This window comes from Dromaius novaehollandiae, chromosome 2, assembly GCF_036370855.1.
Source record: "Dromaius novaehollandiae isolate bDroNov1 chromosome 2, bDroNov1.hap1, whole genome shotgun sequence".
Taxonomy (NCBI): Eukaryota; Metazoa; Chordata; class Aves; order Casuariiformes; family Dromaiidae; genus Dromaius; species Dromaius novaehollandiae.
Genome location: NC_088099.1, coordinates 103,903,973 through 103,928,825, shown reverse-complemented (window position 1 = coordinate 103,928,825; position 24,853 = coordinate 103,903,973). Strand labels below are relative to the sequence as shown.

At 39.9% G+C, this 24,853-nt stretch overlaps 1 protein-coding gene and 1 long non-coding RNA gene across 4 annotated transcripts in view; one reads left to right on the top strand and one right to left on the bottom strand.

The window, feature by feature from the left end:
• ECI2 (enoyl-CoA delta isomerase 2) overlaps window positions 1-15,114 on the bottom strand; it is a 30,337-nt gene extending 15,223 nt beyond the window's left edge. For 2 of the 3 annotated variants that reach the window (XM_064507089.1, XM_026114833.2), the window contains exon 1: window positions 15,014-15,114. In XM_064507089.1, coding sequence (XP_064363159.1) covers window positions 15,014-15,075 — 62 coding nt within the window. In that variant the 5' untranslated portion in view covers window positions 15,076-15,114. Of the gene's footprint in view, window positions 1-14,930 lie in introns of all 3 variants that reach the window. The other variant, XM_026114834.2, reaches the window with a different exon arrangement.
• A 68-nt stretch (window positions 15,115-15,182) lies between these two features.
• Window positions 15,183-24,853, top strand: part of LOC112991999 (uncharacterized) — a 146,564-nt gene continuing 136,893 nt past the window's right edge. Inside the window, exons 1-2 of the long non-coding RNA XR_003261417.2 lie at window positions 15,183-15,460; window positions 18,907-19,109. This is a non-coding gene — a long non-coding RNA (uncharacterized LOC112991999). The remainder of the gene's footprint in view (window positions 15,461-18,906; window positions 19,110-24,853) is intronic.

The following is a 24,853-nucleotide window of genomic DNA, read 5'->3' as shown; positions in this document are numbered from 1 at the left end:
TAAGTTCCTGGTATTTACTTTTTTAGGGCTACTGAGTTTGAATGATGGAGAAGAAAAGAATATTTTCTGTTATATACAGAAAACAACAATAGAAAACTATGCCATTAGTGATTAAAAAGAATCTCAGAATCTGCTTCAATATCTTCTGTTATTAGACAAAAATCTACCTGAACAATACAAAATGGAACAGACTATCAAAAAAGCAGAAAGTTCTTATCTTAAAGTAAGGCAGTGAGGACAGAAAGTCTTTTTACATAAATTGATCATCTGTAAGCCTTTATTAACTTATCAGTGAACTCAGAAAAATGTGGGTTAATCGTCTGCCAGTTCAACTAACATTCAGGCAAACTGATGCCTTCAGAAGACCTTGTCAGAGTTTAACAAGTCACTTAACTAACTGTTGAGGCTCGTGGGCTTCATGCTCAGCATCAGTAACAGCATTTTAACAGGAAAAAGTGGGCCTAAACAGGTACAGACACCAGTTTTTGAATAGTACCAATTTTCTTAGCTCAGTTTGCTCTGGACTCTCAGAACATGGTGTTTACTTTCAGAGCCTATCCTCAAGCATGTTTTTAAAGTGCCATTTACAGCAAAATGAGAGTGAAGGAAGAAGGCTTGATTTTTTTTTTTTTTTTTTGTTTTCTTAACCATGTTTAGAGGAGCTTGAATGCCACTGGTCCCAAAATGATCAGTGTATCTGGTACAATTTTTTTTGACAGACTAGGCAGTGACTATACTAAAGTGGATTCAAAGTTTAAAAAAGGAGATTTGGGTTTAAACCATGTTTGAGAATCCTGACTTGACTACAGCTTGACTATGGTCACACAATGCTTTAAATATTATAAATAGGCTTTAAGATTACAGGTCTATTTTTCATACAGCTGGATAGCTGTGACCATAAATGAACAAAACTTGAAGATGGGGGTGGGGGTAAAGCACAAGAGCCAGTCTAAAAGCATATGCACTTATATGTTCAGGGTTGAGGGAATTTCAGATTTAGCAGGTCAGGAGTTCTCCTCCTTACTAAGAATTCAAAATGGACAAGTTGGAAGAGGAGGAGAAATCAATTAGGTCAATAAAAATATTTGGCTGAGGAGAAGTGGAATGATCTTTCAGTAAGTCCAGACTTGTAGATAAGAAATAGGTCATTATCTAGCTCAGCTAGCCCATCTTACATTTTCCTTTTTCTTACTTCTTTTTCTCCATACTGACTGGTTTGCTATAGGAGATTGTGAAACTTAGTGGTTTATTAAAGTCTGGTTATAAAAGAGCCCTCTTTTCTTTCAGTTCTTTCTTACTGCTTGTAGTTCAGTTCTCTGCAGGAAATCTATGATTCACTCCCTTCTCTATGCCTTCTGTTCTCAGAGGACATTTACTACAGATCAGCGATGATTACCAGTTCTCAAGATGCTAAGGCTAAGCTGACTGTTACTATTTCTCTATTAAAATAATAAGGATGAAAGAGCAAAGGTAAAATCAAGTTACTTTATGCCTCTCCTCCCACATCTGCTCATCTTGGCCAGGACCTCCCTCTTCAGAGGGATACATGAATAGCTGGGACAGAGCTCCTTGTCCCCATGTATATCACTTGAAGAGGAGATCACTCACCACCCAACAGCACTGCTGTCTCTGGGACCGCAGGGCAAGGTCCTGGCCCAGTCCCAAAGGCAGAGCGGTGGGAGAGGCTGCTCTAGCACCTACCGGGAAAACTTACTCCCTCTATCTGCTGCTCCCCAGCAGTGGCACTAAATCCTTCTTACTCCCTCAGTGAGCAAATCCATGCCTTGTCTTAGTGGTCCCACTGAAGCCACACAAGGAAGGCAGAGAGCCTGAAACTTGACTTATAAATTACTGGTGTCAAACCCTGCACCTTGCTGGCAATAAGCTGCCGCTGCCCCTGCTGCTACAAGCTACCTCCCTTGTGCTTGCACCCACGGAAGAGTGGGGAGGGCCAGGCACCCTCCCTGCCACTGGGCAAACAAGCCAGCTCCCCCCAGAAAGAAAGAAACTAGAGGAGTTGCAACCTGGCAGAGCAGCTGCAGAGCCCACTACAAATGCCTGTGCACTCCTGCAACATCATTCAGTTGGTACTTTGCCAGCTGTATACCCTGAGAAAAGAAACAAATCCTGGGGCGTCACTGCTAGAACCTGAAACATCCAGGCTGACAATCACTTCATATTTATTTTCTTGCCTCGGACATCTGTTCCTTCCCATTCAGTCATTCGTGACATCTTGCAGGCCTACCATTTGTCCTATTCACTGTACCTGTTCATGTAAACATCTCTTATCCTCAAAAACATTCAAACATAAAGCCCCTAATTAAGATTTTAAAAGTCAGTTCCACTGAAAGTAGTTTCTCACTGTTGAAATGATTAGCAAATAATTTATGGCATGAAAGGACTATCAGAGGCTGCAAAAGCTTTTTCAGAAAGAGAGACTCTTAGTACAGTGTAATTCTGTCGCTTCTATAAGATCTTTTATAGAGTTAAAAATGACAAAATTTTGTAAAATACTGGCTGCTCACTTTCTAACTTTTAAAGCAACTTAGCAGTTTGCTCATTAAGATACTAAATAGAAGCAAAAAGATCTCCTGACATAGGAGACATCAGGTATGCTCAGCAAAAGAAAGGGATGGATAAACCTGAACTCCATCTTCCATTTACTTAAGAAAGATTTTCTTTTAAACTTTAGTAGTTCCTGGGGGAAAAACAAAGGCACAGACAGAAACAGTTAAAAATCCTATTGGGATTAAAAGCAGTGGGTGGTGCTAGAAATATATGAGTTTAAAAACTCTTGACAGAACTGGAAATGTTCATTTTGCATTATTATAACTGGCTTTAGAGAGTGAAGGAACAAAAAGAATAGGAAGTGTTATCACACAGAAGCAAGCAGTACATTAAGGTGTCACTTGGATGAATCCTAGAACAAATGTTTAATATAAGATACGGATATCTTTAGTACTTTATGTATAATACTTCAGATAACATGTATGACAAGCTCTGCTTTGCCATGATTAATATCACAGAGTGCTGTGATCTTTTACCTTCCTCTTTACACACATTCCTCACCCAGAGCAGTGAGCAGAGATCTAGCCTTGAGAATGCAGTAACTACCCCTTGCTATTTCACATGCACCTCGTATTACATCGTCATAAAATGCCACTATTTCTGTTAATTTTCTTTCCGTGTGAAGAGAAAATTAAACAAAATATTGTTTTGATGCTGCTCCTGTAGTAAGTTTTTGTTGTTGTTGTTGTTGTTTTAGTTAGGATAGAATCAAAGGATCAAGTCCCACAATCCCCTAAGGCATAAGCAGTTAGGACCTAAAACAAGCTTCTGATTACATGCCTCTCCAGAGTCCCTGCAAAGAGGAAACAGCACATGTTCTCCTGCCCAGCCCACCACAGCTTCCGCTGGCACCAACCAGAGCCACAATTGTTCTGAAAGTTTCAGGAGTCTGAAACTCATCCTGAGCGCATTCAAAAGGTCTGCTGCAGCATGAGCAACTGCTGCTCTGAGAAGCTGCTGTGAAGTCAGAAAAGGGAGCAATTATCTGTGTGAGACTTCCACCCTCAGCGTTCTCCTGCTGTTAGGACAGGACCCCACACATCAACAGCATGGGAAACACGAGCCCTCCTCTGCAGAGCAACCAGAGGTAATCTGTGATTGCTGGTGCCTAGGAATGAAGTATTCCAGCTCCAAGCAGAGTCGCAGACTTCAATTTCTCTGCTTTCAGTAGCATTTCTCTCTGACCCTCCCTCAAAATTATTCTGAGTGAGGAGAAAGAAGGGGATGTGGAGAAGGAATAACCATCTTCCATCATCAGCTCAGCTTCATCAAGGGATGGAGGAGCACAGAGTAAGTGCGAAAGGTTACCGGGGGGCTGCCCACCTGCAGCAATTGTTAGGAACTGAGGCGTGTGAGGGGAGTAGAAACCAATATTTAAACTGTAACTGTAATAAAATAAGTGGCCCTTGTGGAGAAAGAAAGAAATACAGCCTAAGACACTGACTTCTCTGGTATTTTTCCCCAAAGGCTTCATCTGAATCTCTAAAAAGAATATTAAAAAAAGAAAAGAAAAGAAAAAGGTTGATACCCAAATAATGACAACAAGCAAAACATCAACCCTATCACTATTTGTAGCTTTCTTGGTAACTACAAAATAATGTTACTGCTCTCCATATTCACTTACAGTACTTTCTGCATGCAGTAAATTTAAAACTGCATGCCATTTTATTTTGCTGAGCAAGATGAAACTACTGTTTATGTTTATAACATAAAAATAATTACAAATTTAAATCTGAAGGTTGTCCAAATCACCATTTATCATGCCATTGGTTACACATTACTGACAATCCCAAAAGATATTTACCTATGCAATAATGTAGCATTTAGGATTGATAAATTTTAATATAGCCTCAGCTCTTACACAGCAGTGGGTTTCTTTCCCCATATAGCTAAAGGCGGACAGGGCTAATTCCAAATTTCTGTTATACTTCCCAGTCCTCCAACCACTCTCTCAACACAACCTACCTAGAATTGAGATGGGAAAAGAAGCAGCCCACAACAGCCCCAAACCAGGAGGAGAGGCCGGTGGCATGGTTGGAGCAATCATGTCACCTTGGCTGCTGAAGGAAAAAGGGGTGTTGTGTATGAAGATGGATGGTTGGTTAACAAACGCGTAATTTCTGGGCAGAGATTTTTCTAGTTGTAGAAGCAAAGCAACCCTCTTTTTCTTTATGTCATCCTGTTATAGGCTTCTCTCAAAGAACTTCAGATCATTTGAATAGGCACACTATTTCTTGTCATAAACTTTTTCCAGAGTTTTTTTTCTTTTTCCTGCAGAAGTATTTTATTTCTGAATTTATCTATCTTGTGATAAGAGCATCTATCAAATGAATACCATGTCTGCTATACAATCTTGTCAGATTGCGTCAGGGTGGAAAGCAGTATCCCTTTACAGTTGTAGAAGACAGACTTTCCTGCAAGTAGGAGCTCTGTACTAGACAGTCATAGTGTCATATCAAAGAAACCTCAGCTTGACAGTTTTTACACTACTCAAGTCACAGTGCTTCAGCTGTTAGTTTCTGGTCCTCTCCTTTGAAGTTTCTTGTCTTATACGAGGAAATGTGGAGTAACCATACCTGACACATGAATATCTTCCTTTGCAACTCCTGCCATTTTTAAAAAGCCTGCATCTGCTTCCAACTATCTCATCTGAAATCTTCCACTTCCCCTCATTTGTGTGCATCTCTTTCAAGATTTTGTTATTAATTAAAACATTTCAGAACATAGCCTGCAAGAAAGAACCATGAAAATAAGTCTTCATTCAGAAGGTGGAGAAGCACAGATTGCCTGTAAGGAACACACTGAAATTTCAGTAATTGCTACCTTTTCTAATATCTAGCAACTACAAAAGAAGGAAACACAGTTAACTGAGTTTGCTACTTTGAGTTAAACATTCTTTTCAGGGCAAAGACAATTTTTTTCTTGCACCCAACCAAAAAACTAACTTGCACTAACTATCACATGCAGAGTCTGTACTTCTTCAATACAAGTTTGCAGGCTCTGCCTGTGAGCCTCAGGTGACACTCTGCACTGCTATGACCTGCTAACATGCACCACACCTGTAGGTTAGTAGTAATGCAGCTCTAGCAGGTCACAGGTTAGCAGCCTGAGTTGTTTTCCTGCAGCCATAACCAATATACAGGCCTGTTGGGTAAAGCAATGCTACTATTCACTGGGCTCCTGCAGAGATCTACTGGAATGAACTCATCACCTCTTGCACCAGAAACCAGTAGCCTGAGAAAGTCTTACCATCAACATCAACGCTTGTTGCCAGAACACAGCAGAAATGGCTTATTCTTTAGAAATCAATACATTTGGTTTACTTGAAAACAAAAAATACAGGGTATTATTAACCACAGGATTATTATGGAGCATATGGAGGTATTGGATTACTATCCCTCTCTGTTCTACAGGTATAATCACAATACTGTGGCTAGTATAGAATAACTAAGATGTATTACTATTAGAAAGTGGAAATATTTCTAGTGTTCTGGTATTTCCAATATATCTAGCTGGCAGAAAAGATCGGTGCACATACTGTATAACCAGTTCATTTACTGCTGTTTTAATAAACAGAAAGAAATGAAAGTCAAATTATTTCCTCCTTTACGTTAGAACAACTTTTAAAAATCATCTAAACACAAGTTTGGTGTACAAATCCTTATCAGCGTTTAATATTTTACACTCCTACGCTGTTTTGACATATAAAGAACAGAAGATAATGATGTGTCTATTGGCAAATCAAAGTGCTGAGTCACTGTTGTTTAGTGTAAGTGGCTCAGCTGTGCTTGATAGTTTTTTTTTCAATCTTAAAGAATAGCTAAGAATCAAAGATCTAGATTACCATTCATTGAGATCTGAAATGGGCTGTTCTTTATGCTCTATACATGCACAGTTAATAATCTTTCATCACAGCTGTTGGGAGGGAAATTGGAATCATCTCCTGAGATCTCTACAAGAGTTCTCTCCAGCAGAATTTGAACTTAACTGGAACGTGATGAATGATTAAAACATGAGAGAATTTCTTGTGCGTCCTCAGTGCACATAAGACATCTCTGCAAGCAGAAAGATTTACAGACATATATTCTCTGAAACATTTGAAAGTTATAAACATGAATGCCAATACAACAATATAATGCTGTGACACTCATACACAGGACACTTGGTGAGAATCGCTCATCAAAGCTCTATTGTGTATCTGGAGAGTCACAAACTTGAGTAGGTTCTTTGCCCAACCTCATCCAAGGTGACTTTCTAACAAAACACTCTTGAACAGCTACTCAAAATAACTTTGTTGCTAACAGAGAGAGGAAAAAGCCATTTTTATTTGGTGTCCAGGGACAATTCTTGCTGACTGTGGAGAGCAAATGTACCCACTGGTGTTACTGGCTTTTGGCCAAGGTAGCTAGGTTTCTCACAAGGACAACAGCCAGCTGCTGGAGCCCCATCCGCATTCGGAAACCCACTGATGCTACTGCTAGTTCAGCTGAAAGAAAACAGAGGTGAACGCTTTGTCTGAAGCTTACATCTCCACAACACCTAGATACAATAGGGATGCACAAAGACCGGACAAACTATACAAAACAATAATGATCAGTTATTTGTCAATGGCTTATGCTATCTGAATCCAGAATGCTTTCAGATCATTAGAATTAAACAAATTAGACCTAAACACATAGTAGTGCTTTGCTCTTGGTTCTGGCACAGCTTCCAGCACTCGGTATATTCATTCTTCAAAACCAGACAAACTGGTAAGTGTCCTGCAAAGACCAAAACCAATTTACACAATAAAAATCCAATGGTACCTTGGGATCAGAACTAAAATTCTCTCAAATATGTAATTCTACAAAACCTTAGCAGTGCAGAGACTTGCACATATATTTTTGTTAAGAAGGAATTTACAAGTGTTCTATGAATAACAGTGTTATTGAAAAGTCTTATCGGTTTCTGACTGATACTTTTCTTTTTCGATATCTTCTGTAACATTGACTCTGCTCTTTCTAAGTTTTATCAGAGGACCTGGTGAGCTTATAGATGTTGCACACTGCTAATTCTTGCGTACAAAATAAAACACTGAGAATGCTGATTGCTTTTAGAGATGAAAGTTATATACATCCCAAACGAGTTCAATTCATGTCCCACTAAAACATTTTTAAAAGCTTAAAGCGTAGCATTAGAAAAGCTAAGCCAACGCTAGCAGCTCTCAAGACAGAGGTCAGAACTCCAAGCTGGATCTTGGCAGTAACTGGTGGAGATGTAAGGCAGAATCACACTGGCTTATGCTATCAGTATGGAGATTATGAAAAACTATTGGTTTGAGGAAGTGGCTGACAACCAAAAGAGAGAGAGAGAGAGAGGTCTTGCACCACTCTCTTAGTGTTTCATCTGGCATCTTACTATCAGTTAAAAAACAAACAAAAACCCAGCAAGATGCTTTTGTTTCAGGGACAAGGTTGCTACGCTGATGTGTTGGAAGCAATAAGCATTTTACAACCACATTTATCAGAGTATAAAATGATAGCATACTTGAAATAAAAACTTTATTCCTTTTTAATGGCTAGCTTCTAAGGTTCAAATTCGTTAAGCATGACTGTGCATTTCACACGTTATAAATCTCTTATACCATATTTCCAAATAATTATCACAGCACTGTAGCACAAAGAGAGTAGCCACTTTTCTAGAGTACTAGTCAGTGAAGAATCCAGGACCCACAATCAATCTAATCCTAAGAAATCCTTTCTACTCCCAGTTAAGAATTGGAAAACAAATACGTTTAACCTGCTAGCTATATTGAAGCAGTACACAGCCTGACCCATTAACAGTTCATCTCTAGAATATATTTTGAAGTTAACTTTTCTAGTCTTCACGTGAAAGCCTTCAGACTCTGTTTCAGAGGAGGAATCAGACCGTTCTAGGATACTCAGACATTAGGAAGCCTACACTGTGACTGTTAAATTCTCAACCAGCAGGCTCACTGTGCAAGTCAATATACGTTCAGGGATTAAAACATTAGTGGAATGAATGTATGTATCCAATCTTTGCAGCTAAGAAGTTGCATTCATATGGATCGATTTGCAGGACTGTGACAAAAACAAAACAAAACCCCACACTCTCCAAAACAACTGACTGCCTAAATTAGTAAAGATCTTTTACAGACCAAAACACCCTATGAACTTCATGAAATCATAACACTTTCTAAAAGCAAAGTTCTCTCGTCTGCCCTTTTCAGATAATCAGAGAAGAGGGTAGGATCGGGGGAGGGCAGGCATGCTCTCTGCCAAAAGGAAGAGCAAGCTATCCTAGCTATATACAAACTATGTGAAATATCAAGAATTAGATCAGGACCTACAAGGGACAACTCACTGTTTCTGCATGTCTTCCTTCCCCAACCTAAACTTATTTTCTATAGAGCAACAAGATTAAAATAAAAGAAAAAGGGAGGTGGGGGGGGGGATGCTCTCCCTCTGCGGAGGTAGATGCCAGCAGAGGACGACACTCTCGCAAGCTGATTGAAAGGACCCTGCCATATTCGGAAAGCAAGCAGATTTTTTAAAACATGGCATTGCTAACAAGGTCAGAAAGCTACTACGAACTACGTAAGTCAGGAGGTGCTTAGGACAAATGTGTTTTTACTTGTTTCTATACCAACACAGTGATAATTTCCACTTTGATTAAAATAGACTTTGATTACTGACTGGATCACAGAAGTTTCCAGTTACAGTACTCCACTGTATCAATTAAAAGGTAATTTTCATACACACACCAAAACAACAACATGACAAGATTATACACAAGTTCTCTTTGCATTTCAGCACAAATACAATATATCTACTGAATTTACTAGCTATTTAGTACTGTTACTCTTTTTGTATGTATTTAGGACAACCTGAAAAGTCAGCACCTTAGGAACAAAATAATGAAGTTATCAGCTCTCCGATAATGCTTATGCTCTCCTTCCCTGGCTAGCCTCCCCAGAGCTGGCTAACCTGTATCACTTAACACCGGTCATGTTAGAACTACTACCTGAGAAGACATTATTCTGACAATTATAAGAGTGAATTTTTCTTTATCCTAATAACGTTTCTTTCAGCAGCAAAAGATTACATCCAGGATAATTTAATAACCAGGATGTGGGCAAATTATCGAATGATTTCATTTCACTTTTGCGTGTTTATAACGGCCAGTTGTCTGTAAGGCTAAACAAGTATTTCCACTTGTTCAGTGACTCAAAACCTGAATTTTGATGGAAAAACGAACTCTTCCAGGACCCATTCCAAGAGAACTTCTGCTTCTTCTTTTCTGGTGGAGCATTTAGTACTGAATTACATGGCAATAATTTCTGCTTCTCTGTGAAATAAAGGATAGTTCAACAACACCTTTAAAATCTTAGCCCACAGTTTTTGCTAGAGTTTACTGATTACAGTCTAAATCTTACTATAATGAACTTACAGAGAACCTGAAAAATATGCACTGTAATCAGTGTACTCATTAAAATAGAAGGGCTCAATGATTTACTGCATCAGAATAATGAAGAAACATCCAATCTGAACTGAATATCGATATACAGTACTTTTAAGGAAATTACTTCATGTGATCAATATTTAAATGCTTCTTTTAAAATAGAACAGTCAGGAAATAGGACAAAAAAACCCAAAGATTCATATGCTGAACACGACAAAGTAGGGAAAAAAAAAAAAAAGAGAGAAAGAGACTGACATAACCAGGTCTGTACATGTTCACTACAACAAGGATAGCTACCAGTGAAACACCTGGTTTTTACTTTGGCACTTATAAATGGAGGTTAGTTATAAACGAGGTTTGTTACAATGCATTAAGTCTACATATCAGCCCAGCTAGAATGTCCTATTTTTGCACTGTGACATTCTGAATTCTTGAGATTCAAGTATTTTTCATTTCTTAATATGTGCAATGTTCCAACAATTTTGCTACAAATAAACAGACCGATTACCCTGCTAATGAGAACTGCTATGCAGGAATGAAGTACTGCTTGCTGGCTCTCTTTGGTAGATTGCAATTGAAGACGGAACACAATTTGCATAGAGGGAAAAGAACAAGCAAAGAGAAGTAGCTTCTCAAAATGGTACTATTCAGTGACAACATTTTCTATCCTACCAAAAGCTCAAAATGAATGCCTAGCACCCATTTAAAAAAAAAAAAAAAAATCACTTGAAGTTTAATTCACGTTCCCCTCAAGAGCCTCACAGCTATCCTGTGACAGTGACAGAAATCTTAAAAATCAAGAAAGAAAGAAGGCAGCACGGCTGTGCAGAAAGAAACTGCAGTTCCTCATGTCAGATGGGAGTTACTTGAGCCCACTTTAGTGAGAATGGTCATACAAGCCTAGAAAAATAAACAACAAAAAACACGTAGTTAACTACCACCTCATTTGCATTCACATTACTAGCTTCCTTTGAAGTCAGCAAAGCTGCTACAGAACCACCTAGCGATCATTGCCTAAACAGACAACCCTGACAAGGTCATACTAGCTTTAATGAACGCCTGCTTCAAAGCAAATCAGCTACAACAGAAAGTTGTGTTCCAGCCCAGTCCATCTTCTGGAAGAGCCACCTTGCCTCATATTAATTGTGAACTACAAGATCTGGCTCAATTACATACAGAGTCAGTGAGCTTGCTGTTCTGGATTTTGTTCTGTTGATTTTAACTGCTAAGTATATTTCTGCATGAAGCAGTTTTAAAAGGTGCTTAGGAAAGGGCTTAAGTTTGTTAAGAAGCTTTTCTGGACAACTGTTCATTCATTTCACCACTATCTTGTCTTTTAAGCCATATTTGTAAACCAGTAGTGCAAACAGGACATACTAATTCATAAAATTAACCTTCGTATTTGCACATAAAGTTTCCCATTAAGAGATGGACTTGTGCACTGACTCAGGCTCAGCGTTCAAAAGACAGCAGATGAGTCTTTTCTAAGGGTCGTGTTTCAGAATCCAGGTCCTTTAAGAAAAATAGTAGTTCAAGGCTTATCAATAGAATGAGGACCCTTTCTGAAACACTCTGAAGGTTACCTTACAGTGAGCTCTACAGACAGACCCCTCCATGATGCTAGGGGATGCTGACTGTAACAGTATTTTGCAAAAAGTTACTGCAGCAGTAAAATCAAGCAAGTTTACAAGGAAGGAAGGCAGATTTGGGTTTTTTTGTGTAGACAAAAAGAAAATCATTGGTACTCAAAAGGTAAGGAAAACATGACAAGCTCTCTAAAAAGAGGCTTATAGACCTGCACCAAGACAGAAAACGCTAAGCTTGTAAAAAGACTTAAAATCAAGGCAGTTACTTGATCTGCTTGCTCTTCAGATGACCAGGCAAGGATCAGTGGTCAACAGTTAGCCAAAGGATGGGCATGACAATTTGGCTCACTAGCATCAGGTAGAAGAACTAGATGCCTGACCTCCCTAAAGAAAGTTTGAAAAGATAAACACAGTTATCTAGAGCAAGAAAAGTGTTTGAGACCTTCAGGATCCAGCATAAGCCAAGGAGAGCAAAAAAAACAGAAATTTGTCACAAAAAAGTTGTTGGCTGCCTGACAGGGAAGAGAAGACAGCTAGACAAGCTAGTACAGCACAAAACACAGCACTGAAAGCCATGACTTAAGGGAGAAACCAAAATACTGAGCCCATATAAGACAGTCATTGTGGACACCCCACAAGAAGCCAGCTCCACAGGAAGTGTCTAGGATCAAGATACACATTTCATTCTGTGGAAAAAAAAGAGCCAATCCTGTACATGGGCACACTTCCCATGCCAACATGTCATGATGCATTCCCATCCAACTGCTAGTAGGCGTGAAAGTTAGTGACAGACATCCAGAAGACTGCAGGACACCCGCTGTCCATGCTGCATTCAGAAGATTTAGAGATAAACCACATCAAACATAGACAAGGCCTGACATCTGGTCAAAAGTTTCAGGCATAAAAGTAACTTTTACTGCCAGTAGCAGAGATTTTAGCATAGACTCAAAGAAGGGCCAAGAGTGTTAGCAAACCGGGTTTTTGAGAATATATTCTTTCTGATGTATTACTTGAGAGCAACACTGCAAAAATCTAGTCCTCCTCCTTGTAAAAGTGAAGAGGATTGGATCAGGGGATGACAGTGGATAATAAAGAGAATGAAAGCAGCAGCTGCAACACAGAAATAGGGCTTGGCAGTGGGAAAGCAGGTGCGAAGTGAATAGGCAATAGTATCCTTTTTGCTCTGTCTACATGAGCATATGAGAACAAAGCTGTTAAACTTGGTATGCCTGTATCCAGACACAGCTATCTGAATAAGACTGGCAGAAAGGACCAGAAATTGCCCATTTCCACAGGGGAGGACACTAGAGTGATACAAGGCAGACTCCCTCTGAGGCCCATTAGCTCTCTGTGGCCAAAACTGGAGGAAAGAAACAGAGAACAGAACAAGGGATACCACCAAACTTACGCGTCCTGTCCAAGATGATAGACACTTCAGAGAGGTTTTCCCCAAGGTGAGGCTCACCCGCACTCTGGGTGTGCTGATGTCTGCAGTTAGCCCAAAAATGTAGGAAACTTAATTGCATAGCCTATAGTAGTCAAGGACTGTTTCCATCCTCCTCAGATATTAATAACAAAAAAAGCATCAGAGAAGTGTAAAGTAATCGATAGATCATTAAGAGAAGTGTTTTCAGAGACTGACATGGTATACCAGGCCCCTTTTCAATGGGAGAGGCTCCATGGCTTCTTCATCAAATGGGAATGTTAAGAGTAGAGTCTCTCTTAGCAGAAAGAGCAAGATTAGTTCTTCCTCCATCCTCAGGGGAAGAGTTTCCTCACAATATGGACAGTTTCAGGATACAGCCAAAATGCTAGAGAAGTTAGGCTTGTGACAGAAAAGGCCTTAGCCCTCCCCTTCCCAGGCTTTGTAGCTCCACGGCTAACTTCTGGGTTGAATCCAGCTTTGCAGCACACTCCCTAGTTAACCCAGATTTAAAGTGGAAGCAACACACTCAAGCTGCAATGACGGTAGCAGAAGCCTTGCAGAATGGAGTTGCAGCACCATCCTCATCCTCTTACAGACCGATGTGGAAATCTGCCAAGATCAGGTTTCAAGCATGCACCACAGGTTTTTAGGTCACAAGACACTGCAAGCATGAACATAGATTGTATTGTACACGGGGAATCATCTTTATGCTTTATGACAACTGGGAACATACACACTGAGTGAGGTTTGGGATACCAAGTGATATGCTCTATTGAGGGCAAAAGGAACTCGATGGTTGCGCTTCAAAAGGGAAGAGGTTGGTGTTACAGCATTGCCCTCTGCAGGTTTGCCTTTTAGGGGACACTTCTCCTGACATTAGGGTTAAAGGGTTCTTAGAAGAGCCCAAACAGGAAAGAATTTATGAAGGGGGAAAAGGGCAAGTGACTTTTCCTCTACTTACCTGTGTCTAAGCTTAAGTAGTTCATTTTATCTATGGTGAAACAGATTTACTATCACCAATCTAGAGAGGAGTAAGCTACACCTGTTTATTCTAGGACCTTGCATCTGACTTAGGTAATGGCACGGGAGAGAGAACAGGAAAGAGCTCTAAGGTCTACAGTCAGAGGAAGCGCAGGAAGTTTAGCTCCTGTCTGAACAAGAGATTTATACATCTGCAAGTCCTAGGAATATTAATACATCTCCAGATCATAAAGAAAAAGTTATCACTGCAGGTGGATTATTCCTGCTTTCATGCTAAAGTTCACAAATAGAGACATACGTTAATGTGTTCATTTCCAATTTAAGAAGTTAGTGAGATGTCTCATTTTTCTGCTTTAGCGTTGGTAAGTAACCTCATCACTGCACAGAAAACATGTACAGCTGTGTCCTGAGCAGTCTTTTCCCTTTAACTTTGGGAATACAAAAAAAAAAAAGAAACAGAAAATGCCAAATGGTTCATTAGGTGACATCTTTCAAGTCTCTGGATGCCTTCAAGTCTAGGAATGTTTAGGCTTTCAAACCTTCTCAGAAAATAAAATCAACTCGGCCTGCAGAGCGGGCTTATACAGAATAAGCAGAAGGAAGAATAAAACAACAGCGGGTTCTTCTGGAAGCGCAAAGGGCTGGCTGCTGGTGCCGACAAGAGGCACGCAGTTACAGGCACACAAGAGCCTCACATACAGGGCGGCCGTCGCCGACACCGGCACGGCCACACGAGGCTGCTCGCAGGCACCAGCAGCGCCGCCGTCTCGCCGCCGCAGGGGGCCGCAGATCCCCCCCCCCCCGGCACCCTCGCAGCCCCCACCGCCCCCGGCGTCCTCCTCCCCGCGGCCCTGCTGAGCCAGGAGGACCCGGGGGAGGCTGCGGAGAGCCCGTTACCGGCCGCGCACCGCTGGGCAAAAGGTCCCGTGTGGCGCTCTCGAAGCGGGTCCCTCTCCGAGCAGGGCGGGCGAGGCCGGGGCTCGGGGCTCACCTCGCGTCGCGGAGCCGCCGGCGGCACAGGCTCCGGGCGAAGGTCAGAGCCGGTACCGCCATGACAATCGCGGCGGGGCGGGGCGGTGGCGCCGGCAAACCCCGCCCCGCCGGAGCATTGTGGGGGACGAGCGTGGCCGCCGCCCGCCTTCCCGAGCCCCCCCCCCCCAACCCCCAACCCCGCGCCGGGGAGCTGTTAGAGGGCCGCCCGGAGCCCCGCGGCGGCAAGGCTGGGCCGCGGGTGCTGGCGGGCTCAAACTGCAAATTCACTCTCCCACCAAAGGGACAAAAAAAGACGTACACGGCTCAGCTGACGGGCGCAGAGAAAGACTGGTGCTCCACGGAGCTCAAAAGTCAAGTCTTACTTCTCTGAGGTGTCTGCGTACCTTGGGCCAATGTAAAATGCACTTGATGCTGCTTCTGCCTGAGCAGGATACCGCTGAAATCGGTAATATCATTAGATGTCTTTTGTAAGTTATGTGTATTCTAATAAACTTTCCTCTCTTGTAGTAATGCATTTAAACAAACAGGAGCAGCAGTACTAAAATCACTTTTCACTTTTAAAACGTGCTCACAGTGAAATAACTTGAAGAGAAGGAAAGCCTTCCGTGGCCTCTGCTGCTTCATGTGAGAACAGAGAGGCAGCGTGAGCTCTTCTTCCCTGCATCTTGGAAGCTGAGTGTGGCTAAAAGTGGCTTCTGCAATTGGGGAATATCCTTTCCCTTCCTGTCAGTCCCCTAAGCTAGCGCAGCACTGTCATTTTTACTTACATGTTTCCAGCTCTGCAGAGCTGTTTGGTAAGGCTCTGCAACTATACCAATGGTGGCTGTAGAAAATCTGCTTCTGAGAAAAATCGAAACAGGCCCCCATGCAAAATTAATGTGGTAAAAGACTGAAGTGTAGCAGTGTACTAACTGGCATGTGTCCTGTCAGCCGTCTTACTTCTAACAGTGGAGGAGTTGCAAAAATCTTAGGAATCATCATCTACTAAAAAATCATCAATGTAAAAACCAAAATTCCATGATGGACAAAAATCATGGACTCAGATCTGTCAAAAATAGTGCCTTACAACATAAATTGCATTATTTAACAAGGCCGTTACTTGTATTCATTTTTACTTTGCATACTCACCTAGATATGTCTTAAAAACGTTTATGTTGTTGTTTTTCCAGAAGAATCATCGAGCAGACTGCCTAACAACCTTGTATCTGTCTTATTTCTTGAATTACAGTGGTGCTTACAAGCTTAATCAACTATCAGTACCTCAGGATGATTGGTGTTGCATAAAGGTGGAATAAATGATGGTTGCAGCCCCAAATAATTTAAAGACAAAAGACATTAATACTTAATGCTAAGCTTTTGTTCTGTCAGCTTCAGGTCCTGATGGTGTGTTTAACTTTCCCATACCAGTATATCTGCTCCGTGGAAGGTGTTCCTGTGTTTTGTCAGGTCCTACAAAATCTTCACAATGTGGAGATTCAACTCTGTCAATCTACTTTCAAAACACATCCAATAAAAGTCTTTTTAGTCTTATTTTTTTCCCAAAAAGTAAATGAAAAGACTTCGAGTTCTCCCTCAAGGAGAAATGTTTCAAAGCCATTGATGAATCATGGTGAAACATTTCTTAAAAGTTTGATTATAGTTTCCCCAAAGTGTACATAACCATCAGATCATTTATCTAGGAGGTTAACAAGCAGGACTAGAAATCAGGAAATCACTTTTTTTTCTTCATACTGCCATGGGCATGCGGTATGCCCCTGGTCAAATCACACACAGCTTTTTGTGAAGTAGCCATAGATTTCAGATACGTGTATTTTTTCTGAACTTGGTACACCTCGAAATCTACTTATGATTACAGATCCAAAAGCCTATCATTTCTCAATTCAGACACAATATCTACTGCTCTGCAGCTCAAGCTGAGCCACCGAAAATAAAGAGTTATTTGGGTTTTAACCTCTCAGTAGTAGTTTCCCTGTCTGCTACACAGGACTGTGAGGTGAAATTAATTCATGTTTATAAAATACTTCAAGAGCACCCTCTGGAAGGTGTTGTAGTGAATGCTAACATTGGTCTATATCCTTACTTAGCCCTTATTCATACAAAACTCATGGCTTTAAGTATGTAGCTTGCTAGACCAAGACAGGATTTTGAATGCTTAAAACCAAACTGTGGGCTAAATTTTGTTCTGCAATGTAGGAATGAGGCTTTCGGTGTATGAGAAAGAGGAGAGTTTGGCTCTAAAATACCAGCATTTGTCTCGTCAAATAGTAATACTTTTTTTTTTTTTTTGACTGGATGCTTATGTACGTAATGGTTTTAGTCTTGCACAGCTTGAAAAGGCCAGAAAAATCATTACAGAAATGTAACATAATGAATGCCAATTCAAAGTTTACTGTAATAGTATTGTTAGCTTTACTTTAATATTACATTACTAATATAATAATTCTAGAGAGGACTCCCTAGAGAACTCATGTGATAAGGTGCTTCCGATTTATTGTTTGACAAACACATCCTTAATGACAATGCCCTCTCTAGCATTTTGTGTAAATGCTAAGACTAAAGGGTTTTCCTAGCTCCATTTTTATGCCTGTATAAGATTCTCATATTCTTTCCTTTAATTTGAAATGTTACATCTTCACATTTTGTTCTACTACCTAGAACCGACATGAGGAAAAAAGCAAATTTGCATTTTTCCTGAATTCTCTTTGCTTCTAAATGCTTCTAGCCTTTTAAAAATATGAGAGCCCTTTGTGTATTTACTTAGTCAGAAATAATTAATAGTAATGAAAGAGACCATATTAGATCAACTCACTTATTTCAATTCCAAGGCAAAATTGTCTCTTGCAGTATGTTTTCTAGTGACTTTATGCAGCTTTATACAAAGCACAGCAGCTGTGCTTTATTTGGAAGGTTCTTTCTCACCCAGTACCGCTCACTTAAAGAAAGCTTTTGCTGTTAAATATCTGAGAGTTTAAATATCTTATATTTTGTTTCTGTTAATTGCATTCTATTGAATGTATATAAGTCTAAATAGGCTTGCTTTTCAAATACAGTCATACTGGAATTGCCAGGAATGAAAACATTTCCCAGTTTAACCTCAAGATAGCAAAGGGCATCTTTGAGTTCAGTCAAAGATGGATAGTGTGCTGTAGGAATGAAATAAAGGCATCAGCACTATTCAGTGCTCATCAGAGAGGGGCACAGAGAAACAGTAACTCTAGTGACTTCTCCTTCTCAGCAGTTCTGTAAGATACATACCACAGTCTATATGTTTTGTCTGCAAAAGTATGACTTGCTGTTTGTTTCTTTCTGTAGAGACCTACGTCTCTAGTTATGTTCATTCCTTTTCTCTTCTCTTTTTTTTCTTCTCTTGTCTTCCTTTCTACTACTACTTAGCTGCTTAATTTCATCTATCCGCTCAGGTGAGGTAAAATTAAAAAAAAAACATTTTGCAAAGAGTGTGTTACATAAATATCTTTGTATTCTCTTAGCGTTGCTGCCTTTTCCTTATATACATGAGATTACTTATTTTCTTAGCATGCTTTTAACTGTTTCATGTCTGCAATGTATTCCTATTCTTGCAGAAGTGGGATTTTGGGTGAGAGAAGTCACATGGCTCACAGAATGAATTTAAATGTGGCTATTACATACTTCCATGCTGGCCCTTTTTGTAAGTTTATGAGTGAAATTTGCCACGTATGTCATATCATAATATGCAAGCTATATGTATGCTAGAGAAACTACCCTGCAGTTACTATGACACACTTTCTTGGATACAAGGCAAAATCACTCAGGCCACTCAGGTAAACTTTCAGGCCGCTGAATCCTGATGTTGTGGGTGCAGAATGAGTGGTGTGGCTGCTCTAACCTATACCTACGTACTCTGTGTTTCAGAATAATTGCAGATTCTTTGGCATGCTGATACAAGCCTGAGCGAAAAGTGTTTCATGTAACTTCATGGTTGATGAGAGGCATGTTGCTGACATCATGGGAGTTGATTCTGATATGTCAAGCTGATCACTATATCATCAATGCTGCATCACTGGTTTCTTCAAGATTGCAGTCTGATCAGCACAAGCATCGTGTCTGCTGTAATGGTAAGTCCTGAATCTTTGCAGTCGGTTCTGCAGTCTTTATTTTGGGTGCTTGCCACTTTTTTTCCATAGATTTTCTCAAATACACTTTCTGTAATGTCACTGAACTGAACTCAGGATTAAGGAGTTGAATACTCATCATCCTTTACCATGACAAGGCAGCTGTGTTCTCTTGGACAGAAACTGTTTATCCAGGAAGTAGATGTGTTGGGCACTTTATTATTCAGAAATTGATTTCCATGGCAAATGGATTTGCATTATCACTACAGGGAACTTTAATACATATTTAACAGAATGTTACCCTGTTGATTTGTTCACCTCCCCCTTGAAAACCAATCCAATAAATCCTGCATGACTGACTTATGTGGTGATATTATCATGCTTTTTGCATTGATGATGATGAGCTAATTTAGAAATGTGGGAGAGGGATTTTCACAGTTTTGCTGCTATAGTGTAGGAAACTGCAGTGTGTTAGCAAAGAGTATAAATCACTGCCATCATTTTAAGCCTAGTTTTGCAAGATGTGAGCCTCCTTCCTACCTCAAAATGAAAGGTATGCTCAGTTCCCAGCTCCCAAGGAGAAACTAGACTTCAACCCATTTATTTAAGCAAAGATTTTTATTGACAGAGAATTATAAACATGGGATCTGAATTGGCAGATATCTAAATCATACAGTGCTGTAGTCTACTTTTCTTGGGTGGATTTCTGGTTTATTCTCAGCCGATCACTGTTTGTGGAGGGATCTTCTCTTTGCAGCATTCTCCTCAGAGAATGGAGGATACCAAAATACCAAGTTCTTAGTTCACAGTTCTCATTAATCTCCTCTCTCTCATTAATCACCTCAACTGACCAACTGGTACGTGCCTTGAGCTGTCTTTGTCTTTTCACACTCTGCAGTAATGTTCTACCAAACAACATCCATGCTACTCTAGCTCATTGCAGTTCTTTTACCATCACTACAAATGGATTTACCCCATCTAAACCATATTTGTATTCTTGTGATAGGGGTTGCTTAGCCTCACCTGGTAAAAACATAATCTGTTCTATCTTGGATTATGAATCTTTCAAGAAATCTCAGCATTCAATAAAGTTGGACAACATACTATCACTTTTATTAAGATCATATAAGCTAGGCTACAAGTTTAGACCTATCTCACTGAAAGATTCTCACAAATGATGATCTGAGAGGCTAAACCTTATCTTTGGAAAATACTGTAATTATTTAGGCACTTCACTGCTGTTGAAGGATTTGCCTCAAGTGTGCTCTGACACACTGTATTTTTATTACTTTTTCCTCTTTTCTGTGTGCTGTAGTCTCTCTTGATATTTTCCATGTACAGTTTAATAGTTCATCTGGAAGCTTCCTTGCATCCACTGATAACTCCAAATATCTTTCTAATCCCTTTAGAATACAGCTACAGGAGGTTTCTGTGTTGTGTAAGATCAGCAAAATTTCTCTTAGCTGGAACACGGGCAGGTTCCTGTTTACTTCTGTCATTCACTGTTGGCTTCCAGCATTCAAACATAGGGGAAGGCTATGCTTTCTAGTCATAATAACTTTTCTGCTTCTTATCACCAGCACTTAGCTGCTTTTAAAAGTCACTGTTGCATCTTTAAATAAACTATCTGGTAATCCTCTTTTGAGGCTTCTCTGTGTAATTAGTGTGTTGGTGTTCAAAAATTGGTACACCTTCCTCAGCAGGCATTTCAATGTATTAAATGAACTATTAAACTGTATAGGAATACTATTCTTGAGATATTTAATCAGAATAGAAACAAAAGTGCAATTACAAATGATAATTTTTTGACAAAATACCATACAAAACAATCACAAAGAGATTTTGTAGAGGTTCATCTGGTAACCAGTAAATCTATACATTCAGTTTTTAAAAGACCTATATGTTTTTAAATATTTTATGGAACTGCAGCTCCTATTAACAGTCTATGGAATTTCTATGTACTCAGCCTGCTTTTCTGAAGTACTACAGTTATTTGTGAAAGGTTACCTGCAATATCCTCTTTTCCAGGACAGTTAAGATACCCACTTAAAAAAAAAATCTGTCAAATGCAGCAAATGACAAAGTATTTTTGAATGCATCTAAAGTGTTATGTTGTGTTGCGTCAGTGTTTCACGCTAAGAACACCTGGAAAAGAAACATCATTGGCAGAAGTTCAATCAGGAGATGTGGTTACAGGAGCCTTATTTTACATATGAATCAGCTAACAACAGAATTGTTGTTCATTAAAGGAATTTAAATCTTCCTAAGCTGGAGTTCGTTATAGTTTCCTGAATCATTAAATGATGCAGGTATTAGCTGTGGGTTTGTCAAATCCTTTTGTCAAAGAATTGGCACTTGAACTTTTTGTGCTTCTTCTACTTTTTCAAAAAAAGTATTTTGGGCCATCATTTTACAGTTTAAAGTTTAAGGCAGTGTAAGCAAACACTGCCACTGAAAGAAGCAGTCTGTCTATTTTCCTCAATCCCTGCTTGTTCCCTCCCATGCCTTCTCTTCTGCTGACGTGTTCATGGCCGAGCATTGAACTTGTTCAGGGAATTGATCTGAGTTAAAATTAACCAGGCAAAACCAAGTAAGTAAATAAATAAATCACAGAATCACAGAATGGCTGGGGTTGGAAGGGACCTCTGGAGATCATGTAGTTCAACCCCCCTACTCAAGCAGGGTCACCTACAGCACGTTGCCCAGGAGTGCGTCCAGACGGCTTTTAAATATCTCCAAGGAAAGAAACTCCACAATCTCCCTTGACAACTTGTTCCAGTGCTAAGTCACCCTCACAGTAAAGAAGCTTTTCCTCATGTTCAGACGGAACTTGCTGTTTTTCAGTTTGTGCCCGTCGCCTCTCGTCCTGTTGCTGGGCACCACTGAAAAGAGTCTGGCCCCATCCTCTTTACACCCTTCCTTCAGATACTTATACACATTGATAAAATTCTCCTTCAGTCTTCTCTTCTCCAGGCTGAAGAGTCCTAGCTCTCTTAGCCTTTCCACATATGAGAGGTGTTCCAGTCTCTTCATCATCTTAGTAGCCTTTTGCTGGACTCGCTGCAGTAGCTCCATGTCTCTCCTATAAAGGTTAATTGTAACCCAGATCAAATCCTTGATTTGTTTCATCACACAACAGAATGCATGCTTGTGTTGGTGCAAGGGAGGGAGACACACAGGAGTCTGAAAGCAGTAGGATTGCTTCTTTCAGCAGCAGTGCTGAGTTATGTCAGCTTATGACACTGAAGTATTAAAGCATAGTCTCTAAGGGATTTGGTTTGCTTTCTGTCTTGGACTGTTTATATTGATAAAACGTTTTACTCTCGTATCACAGAAAGTACCTCAAAGTATGCATAGGCATAAATGTTAGCTTTCTCCTTTAGAAAGTGAGTTTTAAACCCATAGTTACATGTGCATCTCTTAATCAGTTACCACCAAAGTTGACAGAGAGGTAGGGGATGGAAAGATATTAAGTCCCTACAAGCTTTTTGCCTGACAGAAAGAAATAAAATTATTAATGCCCCCTGTAAAAGAGAGAGACCATAGCATGAGCTTCAACTTCATCAAGCAATTGTCCCAGTGAACGTTTCTCTCATACATGGGATTCTCTTGGCCCTGATAGATCTCAATGACAGCAATCTCTACCTCTGCTTGTTTGTGTCCATCATTGCATAGCCGTGCAGACACTAGTATTTGTGTAAGCATGGAATGAACCACCTCAGAGAACTGATCCAGTTAAAAAATAACCTACCCAAGAAAATCCATCAGCTAGACCAATTTCCCAAATTGATTTGCTGTGACTGCAAAAATAGCGGTGCTTGTGTAGCTTGGAAGACAGTGACTGTTTAAGATGGCACTGATGCTAGAACATTTCTCTTTGCGCTCTCTCCCTATGTCTAGTAAGACTTAGTTCGTTAACTAGGTTAGTATATCTCATTTTTCATACGTGTGATCACAGTCTACCTGGAGTAGATCTCTGCCTGATATTATTAACACGACTATTTGTGACAAAGTTAGCTGTTACATAATGACTCCTAGCAAGCTGCTGAATTCAGGACAGCATAAACTCAGAGAAGGAGTTAAATCATTTAAAACTTGGGTTTACCAGTGTTGGACTGTACCTCCTGCAACTCAAACACTTCAGCAGTTCCAGTTTGTTTGGCCAACTGAGCACCCAGACTATAGGATGTACTGCCTCTTGGCAGCCTCAGTGCATAATTTGCTTTGCAGGCTGCCTGTTGTGCAAGACTGGTTTACTCATCAAGAGCAGAAGACTTTCAGGATGGCCTCAATTATATTGCTAGTAATTCAATATGTTTTTTGTCTGCATGTTCCCAAAATATTTCAGTATGTACTTAATATATCCTCTTGCTAAGGGAGGATTTGTGATTTGTTAGGTATCTTCTTCATCTCGGGCAATTCTGTTCCAGTAAAGGCAAAATTCACCTCACTTGGATCTCTTTAAGATAACAACCCCCTCCTCCTGCCCCTCATTTGAGGGAGGGCAGACCCCTTTCAATCTCTCTCTGTATTAGCTTTTATCTTTTAGTAGATCATACATAATTACATTGTCTCCTAAAAAAGTTTAACTGTTGGTGTTCTTTCAGGCTGTACATTTGCAGTCTAGCAAAATCTCTGTGTTGCTTTGATCTTTAATCTATGTCACTGTCCTCTATTCTCCCTCAGAACTTGAGGGACAGTTGCTCATCTAGACCTGTTATGATACAGTTTCTCACTTTTCCTGCCGTAAGGCTAGAATAATGCATTCAGACAGGGAGTCTCTAGTGGAGAAACAAAAATTTAAAATAAGCTCTAAAATAATGTCACTTCAGTAAACAGGTTTTCAACTCTATTCCTATGATTTATTTGTTGATTGCTATATTGCATCTCCACAACTCTTAATGGTCTCTCTTTGCTTTCGTCTAGACCACAGTATCATCTATCATCCATCTTCCTTTACGGCATCTCTCCTGCTTTTTTGTAGAAATGTTTTTGGTTAAACTAGGCGACTGAAGTGACCACAATGTCTGTGAAAAACTTGTGAATTATTATGATTTTTTTTCAGAAAGAATTTTTGTCAGAATCTCTTGTGTTCACCCACAGCAGTGCAACTTATTGGAATCCAGTCAGTTTGGTATTTATTACTTAGCAATGGTCTTGAATGGTAGTGAATTTCTGGCTGAGGAAGGTATATTTTTTTAATGAGGGCTGGCATTCCAGCTGGCATTTTCAGATGATTGTGCTCATAATTTTTTCATTCCTTTGGATTTAGACGATTTTAAATTACTCCTTGATTTGTTGTTATTACATTATGACTTCATTCGCTAGCTCCATTCTTCATGTTAGTTCCTGCAAAATCCTGTGTCCTGCTGTAATCAAATTGTCTTGGACCAAGTAATAATTGGAAGGGAGACATACAACTTTAATACAATTAGTTACATCAAACATTACTGAATTATTTAGTGCCATGTATCAGTTTAATTTATATTATAATATTGTCATGACTGTTAGATAAGTTTTACTTGATTCGGAAGATAAATTTCCATACCAGCAGTCACAAACTTAAATTGCATCATGGTATTTGTATAGCTATGCCACAGATGATGTGGCTCTTTTCAGATTTGGTGTAGCATTCTTGATTCGTTGGTATTGCCTTCCTGACAGTGCACTGGGTTTCATTCCCGTATTTTTCTTCTGTTATTTACAATGGAATTGATATGGGGCACTGTTCAATGCCACAGTTAATC